The sequence below is a fragment of the Mugil cephalus genome, chromosome 3 (genome assembly GCF_022458985.1).
Source record: "Mugil cephalus isolate CIBA_MC_2020 chromosome 3, CIBA_Mcephalus_1.1, whole genome shotgun sequence".
NCBI lineage: Eukaryota > Metazoa > Chordata > Actinopteri > Mugiliformes > Mugilidae > Mugil > Mugil cephalus.
Window position 1 is genome coordinate 30208531 of NC_061772.1, and position 12857 is coordinate 30221387.

At 39.0% G+C, this 12857-nt stretch overlaps 1 protein-coding gene across 1 annotated transcript; it reads right to left on the minus strand.

Annotated features, from left to right (window-relative positions):
• Window positions 1–862: 862 nt before the first annotated feature.
• Window positions 863–6929, minus strand: LOC125005435 (up-regulator of cell proliferation-like). The gene is made up of 2 exons (XM_047580786.1): window positions 6902–6929; window positions 863–6568 (listed from the first exon to the last, which is right to left on the minus strand). Exons 1-2 carry the CDS (start codon window positions 6927–6929, stop codon window positions 1899–1901), a joined length of 4698 nt encoding a protein of 1565 aa, XP_047436742.1. The 3' UTR covers window positions 863–1898.
• Window positions 6930–12857: the final 5928 nt, after the last annotated feature.

Here is a 12857-nt window from a genome sequence, read left to right on the forward strand (position 1 = left end):
CCTCTACCATCATCTCTTACTAGTAAAAGTAATGCAGTGGTCAAAAGAAAGTTTTTCTTTGCTTTGCAACACTATCCAATTTACTTTAGATCTACTCTCAACTCGGGCCAATCAGAGCAAGTAAGCACACCCAGGAAGATAGACAGAACACAGACACAGTTTGAAAAGATAAATGACAAAAATAAGAAAAGTACCACATTTAAGTGCATAAAACAAACTTTTTCAGTAGTTTGAATTTCTTTTTCTGTGTCAAAATCTTTCTATCAACATGGACAAACTCACTGCTACTGCCCATAGCAAGGGAAATATGTGTGAGAGGGACTGCAGCCTGGCTAGTAATATGTGCAAGTGCTTTAATACTTAGAACAGATTGCCTTTATACAGCCCAAAATAATAAATAAAGAGTCAAAGAGTCAAAAATCATGAGTCAAGCCAGTTTGTCCATATCCTTGGCCAGTGTGTGAATTTGTCCATCTACTCAGGTAGTGTGATATGTAGACCTCATAACAGTATTGGACTGTATAGTTCCACACTACACACTGTTCTAGAAAAAAATCTAAAACATCTTGGCTCAGTTAGTGTTAGTTTCCATTCATTTTTTACCAAAATATTTTAATCAAGACTGTCCTTTTTTTTAGCACATGAATGTTTGTATATTGTTAATACTTGAAATGGATTGTATCTTCTGTCTCTTATTTTAATGCTGCTGTGTCGGGCAGAATTTATTATCTCTTATACGGGGTCTCAACAGAGGTCCATTTTATCTTAACTTTGTTTCATATGTTGGTGTAAATACATTTATTACAGAGACTCAAACATTTTAATTTATTATAGAATTGTTTATTCAACTTTTATTCCACATTTCATCATTATTAGTCATTGCTGACATTACTATACAAGGTATTGACTTGAAACTAAGGAAAAGAGTGATTTGTATTTGATTTGGTGTCTTAAATGTCACAGTGTAACCTGCTGTTGTTTTGTTTAGACCCTATTTGAACATGAACAAGTCTGAACACCAACATATTCCAGTGTTTTGTTCTTGGATTAAATACACACCACAATATGAGAATTCTTTACATGTCACAAATAAATCAAATCAAATATGAAATAACAGAGATGTCATATTAAAAAAACATCTGTCTCAGAGGACCTGTATATCTCATCAAAAAACATCAACATTGCATTTATCACAAGTCATTATGTTCAGTACTGTTATTATGTGATTATTAATATGCATGACAAAAAATCTGCCATCCAAATACAACAGAGAAACTAACATGTAAAGAACATTCTGAAATTGAACATTGACGCTTTTTTGTTACTTGTACAAAACGATATCTGTCTAAAGAATGAGAATAATAAGAAAATTCGAGAGGGATGCCTCAGTCTATCTACATACTTTCAAGAATAACAGTTAACAAATATATGTAGCAAAACTACACAATCAATCACATGATAAAATCAATCAGTAGCAAAAATATCAGTATTTGTTATACATTGACTGGCATTATATGCTGATAAAAAAGTTTGGAAGTAAGTGATTCTTAGACAGACAACTATGGAGCTGTGGATGTCATTGAAAACATGTTCTTACGTTGTTCAGAAGGAAATTCTCATTTCAATTCTCATGATGTCACTGGTTACCATAAATCACAAGTCATATAAAAACAGAGAACAAATATTAAGTAGTTGTTACACTATTCATTAAACTGAATTAGATTCAAGACTTCTAGTTTTCTGGTGTACTGAATTGTTCTGACAGAAGACGGCATTGCACGATCTTTTGACTGACTGCTCTGCTGATATCATTAGTTCAGATCATGTGTCCCTTTGGCCTTCTGCCATACTATGTGTTGGAACATCGTTTATTTCTAGATGTCAGGTTTGAACATTATTCACTTTATGCTGAAGGCATCTTTTAAACCTTTCAGAGCTTGTTCCTTTGTGATTCTCTTCCAGGCCTCTGGAACATCAGCTGGTTTTGCCTCAAATTCTTCAGCAAATCTGTCATTGTACTTTACCAGGATGTACTTCCAGTAGTCAGATGCCTCTATGGTGGGGTCTGGAGGAATGTTCCAGTCTGGATAGTATGTGCGGTACTCTCTGAAAGGATGCCACTCCCATTTAGTGTCTGTGTTTTTGAAGATATGATCACTGAACACCTCAGTTGTACACAGTGTATCTACCATCTTATTAGATTCTTCATATCTGCATTTACCAAGACCTTGTGGCCGATGTACAGCTGCATGATGTTTCTGGTGTTCTTTGCCTCCAGCCTCACAGGGAACTTTACAAAATGGACATTGTTTTCCACAACCAAACACTCTCTTGAAAAGCTCATCCTGTGGTTTGATTGGAAGCTTGTTCAGAGTCTCAGTGATGTTTTCAGATTTGGAGAATTCCTCCTGAAGCTGAGCTTTCATCTCTTCTATTGAGATCTTCAGACTGTGGATAAATGGACGACATGTGTTTTGGATTTGAAACAGTGTTGTTTTTTCAGCCTCCACTGAGATTGAGATGTCTTTAATCAGATATTTTCTCATGTTACTGATGAACTTGGTGATGCTTTCTGTGTTATCTGGCAGAAGAACACCATCCTCTCCTTTTGAAGCCTGTTCTGTTGCTGCTTCTAGTTTTTGAAGTATGGCCTCAAGATTTTTGTTCATCAGTTTGTACAGAGTCTTATCCTCAGACATTTTCTGAAGGATGTGCTGAAATATCCAGTCTTTGACAAATATTTCATATCTGGAAATGTACTTGACAAAGCTCTGAAAGTCTTCCTTCTGCAGCAACTCTCTCTGAATGTTGTACTGGAAATAAGAGCGGGAGCTGTACTCTGCTGAATGGGAGCTCGTCAAAATTTCATCCACGATGTCTATTCCCAGAGATCTGTTGATGTAGTCTTCTACAGCAGGTTTTAGACAAAGCTTGACAAAATAATCTGCTTTTTTCTGGCTTTGATCTCTCTGTTTGTATAAATCAAGAAAGTCTGACAGGTACCAGTCTTTATAATTCTCCAGCTGAGTTTCAGGATTCACATTGAGCAAGAACTTTTTGTGCATTTGTAGAAATTCTCTTGAGGCAAAGCCACAAATATGAAGTTTCAGATCAACCTCAAACTTAAGTTTATAGTGCTTTGGTATTTGTTCTAGGCTTTGATCTATTTTGTCCAAAAGATCCTTTGTATAAGACTCAACATAATCTGTGTTTGTCTGTGTGATTTCAGACACAAATTTTTTGCATAACTCAATAATATTGTCAGCTGTTGTCTGCATTTCTCTTTTTAAGTTTTTCATGATGAAAACATTAAAAAAGTTCTTTTTCCAATGTTTTATGTGCTCAAATCTGACCTTAAATGGACTCATTCCAATCTGCTGTAGATCTCCAATGTTCTGAAAATACTCACTGACATTACGGTTGCCAAAGTGCTTTTTCAACTGGTTGAGCATGTTTTCAGAGATATTTTGTTCAGGTAGACCTGACACCTTTTCTGTGGCTTTGGTCCACATCTTCTCAAACTCACATTTGAGTTGTTTATTGGACACTGTCCTCTCCTTGAAATCAGTCAAGAATTTACTTATATGTTCTTCAATCATTTCTCTGTGTTTCCTCTGAATGTCCTGAATTTCCTTTGAGCGTTTTCTTAAGTCAAGGACACAGTCCAGCTTACTGTGAACTGAATATCTGATTTCTTTAGCAAGACTATTGACGCTGCTGATGAAGTCAGTTTTATATTTTTCTATTAGATGTGCACGTACATTTTTTCTTTTATAGTAGTCCTCAATCTTCTGCTTCATTAATTTTTGCTGGACTTCTATTTTTTCTGAAACTTCCTGTTTTCTTGATTCAACCAGTTCAGTTAAATGTTGAGGTTCAGATTCATTGTCAACATTGAGAATTTCTACCTTTACTTCTGTCTGCCAGTAGAGAATCTCTTTCCTGAACTCCCATTCCCAATCATTGAACTCTTTACAAAGGTTGTCATAGGCATGAGCCACAAGAGTGTTTCTGAAACTGAAGATGAAGTTCTCGTATTTGACTGCTTTCCAGAGACTTCTCATCCATTCTAGAAACTCAGGGATCTGTGAGGGTTCAGATGATCTTTCATCTTTCATTGTCTCCAGAAGATGTTTCTTGAAATCAGCTACAGCTTCACTGTAACCTGTGTTCACTGGAGCCATTGGAGGTGTACCATGCCAGAGTCCTGGGATGTTCCAGTTGTTTTTATCTATGTCATAGTCCAGTACATCAGTGAAGGCTTTGATAGAAGGTTGGTTTTCCATTTCAGCTGCAATTTGTGTCATTTCATTGAGTTGATCCAACAGATGTTTTCTTTCTCTCAGACACTTGGAATCAGCTGAAACTGCTGCAACATTCTGATGTACAAAATGACAAATGGGTTTTTTATCAATTAACTTCATTCTCAAGAATGCATGGGCTGTGATTTGCAGGACATCTTTCATTTCAGTTGTGTTCTCCACTGAGATGTTGACGATGGTGACATCACTGAGGCCGATTACAAAGGTTGCCAGCTGGTTGTCATGCTCATAACTCTCCTCTAGTTCTGCCAGATCAGGAGATTTTAGACCCTCTGTGTCAATGAGAACTATGGAGTCAGAATTTAAGTCACTTTTCAAATCCTCTCCAACTTTGAGGAACAGCATATAAGCTCCTCTGGTACATCTGCCACTGCTGACAGGAAACTGTACACCAAACATGGTGTTGAGGAGTGTTGACTTCCCTGAACTTTGAACTCCTAATACAGTCAGTACCAACAGTCTGCTCTTCTCTCCAACCTTCTTGTGAAGCTCCATCAGCACATCTGTCACCCATCTCTCTGGGATGTTGGAAGCATCTCCATCCAAGAGCTCTAAAGGATAACCATCCAACAGCATTTCAGCAGCCAGAGAAGGGAGATGATATCTTTCATGATGAGGTTCTGGCAAAAACTCATAGATCAGTCCCATCTCTCTCATGTAATGTTCTACACCTAAAGAGCTCTCCACCAAAGCTTGATCTAACTCTGCTATGAGTTTCACCTCTTTCTTCTTGCATTGCTCTTTGAATTTGTTTCGCAGATCAGACAGTTCTTTTCTTGAATGAGAATCAAGTTTAAGCTTCATCCATTTGAGGAAGAAGTCTCTTTTTTCTTTGTCATTTGTTGATAAATTATCAATAAAAGTCTCGATTCCTTTGGATAGTTTGTATTTCTTTTGCTCATTCCTGATTTTTAGTTTTCTGTCTTGTAGCTCAGATTTATAGTCTTCCAGTCTTGAGTCACCAGATTTATTTAGTCTACACTCCTCCTTTTCAAGTTGTGAAAATATTTTCCAGTTATCTCCTTGTAGAGTAAGTTGCTGACTCTTGTATTGTGGAATTGATCTGACCTCAATACCATCCATGATCTGTTTAGCTGCTTTGTTTTGTTGGTCAGTTTTGCTTTCATCCACAGACAGACCAAATTCAATGGCATTGTCAAGCATATTTACAATGCTGGTTGAAGCTTTGACATGTAAAAGCGATGTACTGATGGCTGCACAAAGCTTGTTTAAGAACTTTGCTCCATTATCACCTGTTTTTTTGACTACTGAACTATTCTTTGGTAAATCTAATCTTTCCCTTGCTGCCTTGACTGAGTTCATGTCCTCTCTAGCACTCTCCTCCTTTTGATTAACTACGAGGAAGAGTTTTGATTTAACATCTTGAAGAGAAGTCAGAATCTTCAGCTCATTTTCTTCAACTTTGTCCAGGAACACAAAGGTGACATTTGACACTTGGAGAAGAAAATTGAACTGTGTGAATGACTCATGAATGTCACCTCTCAAATTGCCAAAGACAACAGGCTCTGGAAATATGTCTACATTTTCTTTCCCACATGGAAGATACCAGCAGACCTCCACCAGTCCATTGGATATTTCTCTTTTAACTCCTCCTGCTTTCATATCTCGGTGTATGAAAATGTTTTGATTCCGTTGGTCACTGCTGAGAACCTGGTTCAGAATCTGGGACTTTGATAAACTGCAGTTTTTCAGCCTCACAAAGGAATAGAACGGCATATCTGCTTGGACAATGTTGTCTTCAACAAAACCTTTTGATTCAGACAAATCATGTGGACGCCACTCTTTGACGATGTCTCTCAGAGCCCAAAGCATCAGGCCACACTGACTCTTATTGCCATGAGGCAACAGCAGTGGGACAGAAAACTGACACATGGACATTTTGAGAGACATTTCCTGTTGCAAGAAGCTGTCAGCACAAAGGAAGAGAGCTACTATGAGGTCAAGAGAGTTAACATCATTATCTGAGTCATCTGGACTGTAAAGAAGCTGGTCAATGTCAAGTGGATCATTTTCTTCCTCATCATCATTGTTTGGTAGCTGTATACAGTTCCTACATTCTGCATTGATTTTAAAGAGTCTTCTGAGAAACCTCCATGGTATTTCTTTCACTGATTGAATACTTTCATCAGACAGGCTGCTTTTGTTGACCTCCAAGAGAGAGCGTAATGTCAGCTTGTTGGGATAAAACTGGTCCAGTCCAAGTTTGGAGAGAAAGTTTAAAAGGCCTAAAGGAGACAAATGAAAAAAACAAAAACAAACAAAAAAAACAAATAAACAAATAACCCTGAGGTAAAGACATCAACTCGTTTCTTTAGTGTTCATGTTGTATGTCTTCTTCTTTTTAGATATCTCTGAGATGATTTCAATTTAGGAGAGTTTAAAAAATGACATTCAGTATCCATGTCAATTTACTGTCTGTCTGACTGCATACAAGATTTATTAAACCTTTTTAAAGAATTACTTCCTAGATGCTCTGCAATACTTTACTTCATGGAATGTGAAAAAGGCAAAAATACATGTTAAATGCATGAGTTTATACTATTTATGTTTGACTGTACCTTCAGGCCCTTGTCCATTTGTGCCCATTGTTGTAGACATGGTCTGATGTGTCTCTTAACTTGAAGACCTGAAGCCAATAACAAATATCTAGTTAGACAGAACAGAATATTGTAATGTATTGTTTTGAGTTTGCATTTGCCTTTCAGCTTCCATAGCTGCCTACCTGTGTGTCCCTTGCTGTACCTTGTTTTGTGTGGTTATGTGGTGACTAGCAGCAGTAGGAAAGCAAGTCTTGTGTAATGTTGGCCTCATTATTTTGTCTCTGCACAATACACACAAAGTGAGTACATAATATGGTGTCAGAAGACCATGAATACGCAGTTTGAACACCCCAGGATCGACTGGGAGGGAACGTACCTATGTTCCACGGGTCCCTAACTCTTTTTTTTAAATAAAGGGTCCTTTGTTCCCCGGTCACATACAAAGCGGAGAACATAGGACCCAGGGAACATAGGGATAATCCCGACTGGGATGCTGCTGCCCTCACGTGTTTTTCGTCTTCGATGGTCCTCTCTCAGAGCTAGAAGCTAAATAGAGAGGTAGCCTCTGACCTGTTTGAGTTTGAAAGAAAACAGTACATTGTACTTGTGGATTATTACTCAAAATACATTAACGTGGATGAGCTTAAAGACCGCACTGCAATAGAGACTCTGAAAACTCAATTCAGCAGACATGGAATCCCTGCCTCCATTAGGGCAGATAATGGTCCGCAGTATTCATCAGAGGAATTCAAGGAGTTTTGTAAGAGCTATAGCATCGTTCACAAGACATCTTCACCTCACACACCACACTCTAATGTTGAAGCAGAGCGTGCGGTGCAGACAGTCAAGAGGCTTTGGAGCAAAGCACCCGACAAACACCTTGACCTGCTAGACTACAGAACTACTCTGCTTGAGTCAGTAGGTCTGTCACCAGCTCAACTGTTCATGGGCAGGAGGCCTCGCAATAAACTGCCTACTACTCGTGTACTACTTAAACCTGTAGCACATGACCCTGTCAAAGTCAAGCATCTGCCAGACAAGACCAAGTATACTCAGAAATTGTACTATGACAGCAAAAGAGCAGCCAAACCCCACACTGCTTTACAACCTGGACATGAAGTCAGAATGGCTCCATATCCTGGAAGCCACAAATGGACACCTGGGGTTGTAGTTCAGCCACAATGTGCGCCACAATCTTACATTGTGGACAGTGGAGGTAAAAGGTTCTGCAACAACAGCCAACACCTCCATGCCAGCACTGCAGCCACCAACCAGTCACTTCACATGATGTATGATGAGCCTTGGCATGAGACCCCTGGACTGCCTGCAGTGAAAGAGCGACAGCCCCCACCAGCTCCTCCAGAACACCACTCTTCATCACGTGAGGTGGCACCACGCTCCCTATGAACCTGACCAGGCGAATAATATAGCACCAGACGGGGCAGAGTTGTTCGATGGACTGACTGTGCATTTGTTAGCATCTCAGCTCTACACTCAGGGACCGGTGTGGTAAAGACACCTGAAGGAAGTGATGTGCTGGTAACCTCTCCTTCCGAGTTAGATGTTGAGTTATCTTGTTATTTAGTTATAGTGAAGAGACAGAGATATTAGACATAGTTAGTGCAAGCAGATTTAGTTTATTAAAAAAAATAAATAAATAAAAAAAAATGATGAAAGGAAACCAGTTCATTATCATCCTATTATAAGTAGTAAACTAGTAAAACCGTTATTACTGTATACAGTAGCTTTTATGTAGCGCAGACAGCAACACTTTTCTTTTTGCCAAGGAAAGGAGATGTAATGTATTGTTTTGAGTTTGCGTTTGCCTTTCTGCTTCCGTGGCTGCCTACCTGTGTGTCCCTCGCTATACCCATTCTGTGTGTGTACGTGCGACTAGCAGCAGTAAAGCAAGTCCTGTGTAATGTCGACCTGGTTATTGTGTCTCTGCACAATACACACAAAGTGAGTACATAACAAATATAATGCAAAACAATGCGATTATATGGAATTTCAGTGTAAGGCACTGGAAATACATAGAAAGCTGTAGGTAAGTATAATCTTGTTGTCAATAACATTTAATAAATTTTGACAAAAATAAATCATCAAAAAGATGTGATAAGCATGTGTGTGGACATCTCTGTCATACAAAATGATGCAACGACAATATAGAAGATATTTTCGAGCATGTCTTTGGAGGTGGGAGGAAACCGGAGTACCCAGAGAAAACCCACACAGACACAGGGAGAACATGCAAACTCCACCCAGAGGCAGAGCCGGACTCGCACCACGAACTCTACAATACAAACATGCACAAACCAGTTCATAAATCAATATGCGATAACAGGCTCTGTCAACAACTCTGTCCTCTATGTCAACACTGAGAAAAGATTCCTATTTTTTGGAATTTTTAGAATTTTTTGTTCTGTTTTTATTGAAGTCAAATACCAGTTTTATCAGTTGGATACAAAGAACAAAACCCCACTCACTGAAATGTTAGAGTAGAAGGAAAATAGTCAAATACTGGACAGTTATTTAAAATTCAGTGAACAGATTACAGCTTGTAGTTGCCAAATTAAAATAAAACATTAAAGACATTAAAGATCTGAGAGTAATAGCAATTCAAATGCTGAAAATTTTACCTTTGCATGAAGAATATGATCCGCATAACAGACACAGAGAGTGTATACAGTGAATGCAGTGAATGCAGAATGCAATGACGTGAAATGAGCCAGAGAGAGAGCAAAATGTTGATGAAGTGATACCGAAAGTAAATCAGACAGTCACATGGCCAAGTCAAACCCCTGCAGAAACTGTCTATGGTAACTGGAAAAGACCCAACAGATAAAGTGAAAGCTGTACTATACTGTACTATACAGTATAGCACTGTACTTATCTGCAGTGATATATTCCATTCTATATTACGTGACAAATAATTTTTGTAAATAAAATAAATAAATATTGGGCTTGTATAAGGGGCGGGCTGCTTTGCTCTTGCTCTCTCTCTCATTTTCGCCAGAACCAGCAACCAGTGTGTGTGATCAACAGGGTGTGAGCTCAGTGTGGTTGTGTGATGCATCCTGTTTGACCAGGCTACCAGTGGCTGTGGATCCTGTTGTGTCCTATTTGAGTCATTATTGGCAGTTGGTGTTAACCTTAATGTCTAACAGCTTCATTCTCAGTTTCTATTGTTTGTCTTATTGTTAAATAATTAGTTCTGCCATTTATTTCCTCCATCGTTATTCCATCTCTACTCCTGGGTTTATCTTTATTGTTACCTCCCATCATCCCCTAACCATAATGATGGGTCATAACACAACTGCTAAGCTACTTGAATGCATATATCACACTAAATAGTTAGATATTATAATCTTCTAGACCTTTACTTCAGGAGATTTCCTTCAACTGGGCCTTTTTAATATTTAGTTGCACACCCTTGGTCTAAACCCAATTATTTACAATGATCAAAGGTTGCTATAAGTCAAAGGCACAGTTTAAACTCGAGCTTAATCAAAGAACAGAATCTAGTTTAGTGAAATGAGCGCACACACACACACACAAGGTTGTCAGTTGGGAGTAAGAGGACGTCGGCTGACTCTCACACAAACACCTGATTACCTGCAAAGGAGAGGAGGAGAGGGTGAGCCGTCAGTACATTTACGAAAAAAAAAAAAAGATTATGACCCGCAGTCATAACATTCGGTCTCAGTTTTTTACAGTGTATATAGACAAGTGTTCTCATCTGTTCTTCTGAGTTCTGTTCCTTGAATTTCAAGTACAGTCCAAACACCTGGATGGTTTCTTGCCCAAACAGTTTTATTTATAATGTTTAGGGAGATAAGACCTGTTTGCACCTGTTCCTGATAAATGTCCATTAAGCTCAGGCAAAGATCTCCCTGGCCAATCTGCTTGTTTATGTGGCCATCTGCTAGAGTGAAGCCAGGGGGTACTAGAGCGCTTTTTAAAGATGTTAACCTTAAGACAGGTGGAACAGGAATCTTTTGAGTTCAGTCTATCTGAGTTGGTATTTGCCAAGTTACCCCACCTTGGGTAAACCTGACAATAGAGAGGGGTTCAGAGGAGCTGTCCAGTGCTGAACTGAGTGACTGTGGTCCTACTTTCTGAGGAGACTGGTCTTTTGGAGTGAAAGGGTCACTCCCGAAGACCTTCTATGCCTCATCTGTACAGCCTGGTCTACTGGAACAGCAGCATCACAGACAGGGAGTGGAAGAAGCCGGAGAAAGTCATCAGGAAGCCCAGCTCTGTCCTGGGCTGCTCTCTGGACTCAATGAGGGAGGTGGGTGACAGCAGAGTCCTGTCTAAACTGTCATCCATGCTGGACAATGAGCACCACCCTGCAGAGTGACCTGACAGCACTGAGGAACAGCCTCAGTGACAGACTGTACTCATTACTGTTCAATACTCTATGTTGCAATTTTTGTTACAATTCAATTACTTTTTGATGCAATTCAATACTTATATATATACCAATACTATTTGTTATGTTATTATTATTTTTTTTTAATTATTATTTATCTTTTATGCAGTCCACTCTTTATTCTTGTTAGTTTTCTGCCCCTGTTGCTGTTGCAAACTGCCATTTCCTCATTGTGGAACAAATAAAGGTTTTTCTAATCTAATTTAATGTAATCTTGACCTAAGGAAAGTTGTCAAAATTTGTCTCATCTTTCTGATGTCCAGCATTCTGATCTGATAGATCTGGTTTTTGCTGATAATTCTTCCCACACTCATTTGGTAATGCACAATATCAGCATGGATAACTCCCAGCCAATGAAACAACATCTATATTGAGTTAATCCAGACAAATGTCATAGTCAAGCAAGCAAGAGGAGTACATGATGTGATATGATATCACTGAGCCCAGTTGTAGAGTTTGGAGTTCTTCATCGTCTCTTGCTAATAAAATGGTGAAGTTGGTACAGATTCCAGAAAAGTGGATGATAAAACCGCCTTTGTGACACCAGATAAGTTTTTGCAGTGTACAGTCATGTTCTTTGGCTGATGAATGTTGTCCTTTCTGGTTTGACGTACTGTTAAACATATCTTTTTTCATTGTTTGTTCTGACACATGGGATGAACACATGGAGCATCTGCACACAGTGTTTCCCCACTTTAAAGAGGCAGGACTGACTGTGAATCTGCCCGAGTGTGAATTTAGCCACACTTGTGTTACGACTCTCGTTATAGGCCCCCATTAGTTTGTTTCAGGTGTGTGCTGCGCGGAGGAGATGATTGGTGTGGGAGGCTCCGGTCCTGGACCCTGATTGGCCGCGGCTGATGGAGGACGCCTATATAAATACCCAAGATGGCGACCAGGGCTGGCGGCAGGTTTTCTCTGATCTCCAACTGCTCCCAACCAGCCACAATGTTTGGTCCTTTGTTAAGTTGTAGGGGTGGACTTCCATTTTTGTTCTCATCTTTTCTCCTGTTTATTTTGTTAGGGAGGTAAGTGTTGTCATTTGTTTGATTTTGTTAGGTTATTGAATTAATTTCAAGATAGGGTTGTTTGGTTTTTTATGTTGTTCTTGAAGTCAGAATTTCATTTGTTTCTCTGTTGCGAATAAATAACTTACTTTACATTATAAATCTTTTGTTGTCTGTGGCATACGGCAGGAAGTGGACCTAATCATTTTGTTCTAGACACTCCTAGATGGGGCATACACTTGTCACAGTGAACGATGGCTTCTCTTGTTTAGTTTTTCTATGTTAGTTCAATTACTTGTTTGCTAGACACTTTTCTGAGAACCGTCCAGTGGCGAGACAGCTAAGTCTCAGAGAAGGTAAGGTATAACTCTCATATTATATTTCTTGGCTCGCACACAGAATGTACCTAACCACAATACTTAGCAACTTGCTCAAACCCTTATACCTTACCGCTACCTTACCTTAAACCTTCCCCATGGGCTAGGTAGCTAACCTCTTTATCTGGAGCCCTAATTTATGAGTAAATATATAA

Excerpts from the sequence above, each read along its gene's own strand:
- LOC125005435 (XM_047580786.1), bottom strand. The coding sequence starts at position 6,929 with ATGGGCACAAATGGACAAGGGCCTGAAG. Across the intron at positions 6,569-6,901 it reads AAATGGACAAGGGCCTGAAG|GCCTTTTAAACTTTCTCTCC; the intron begins GTACAGTCAAAC and ends TGTCTCCTTTAG.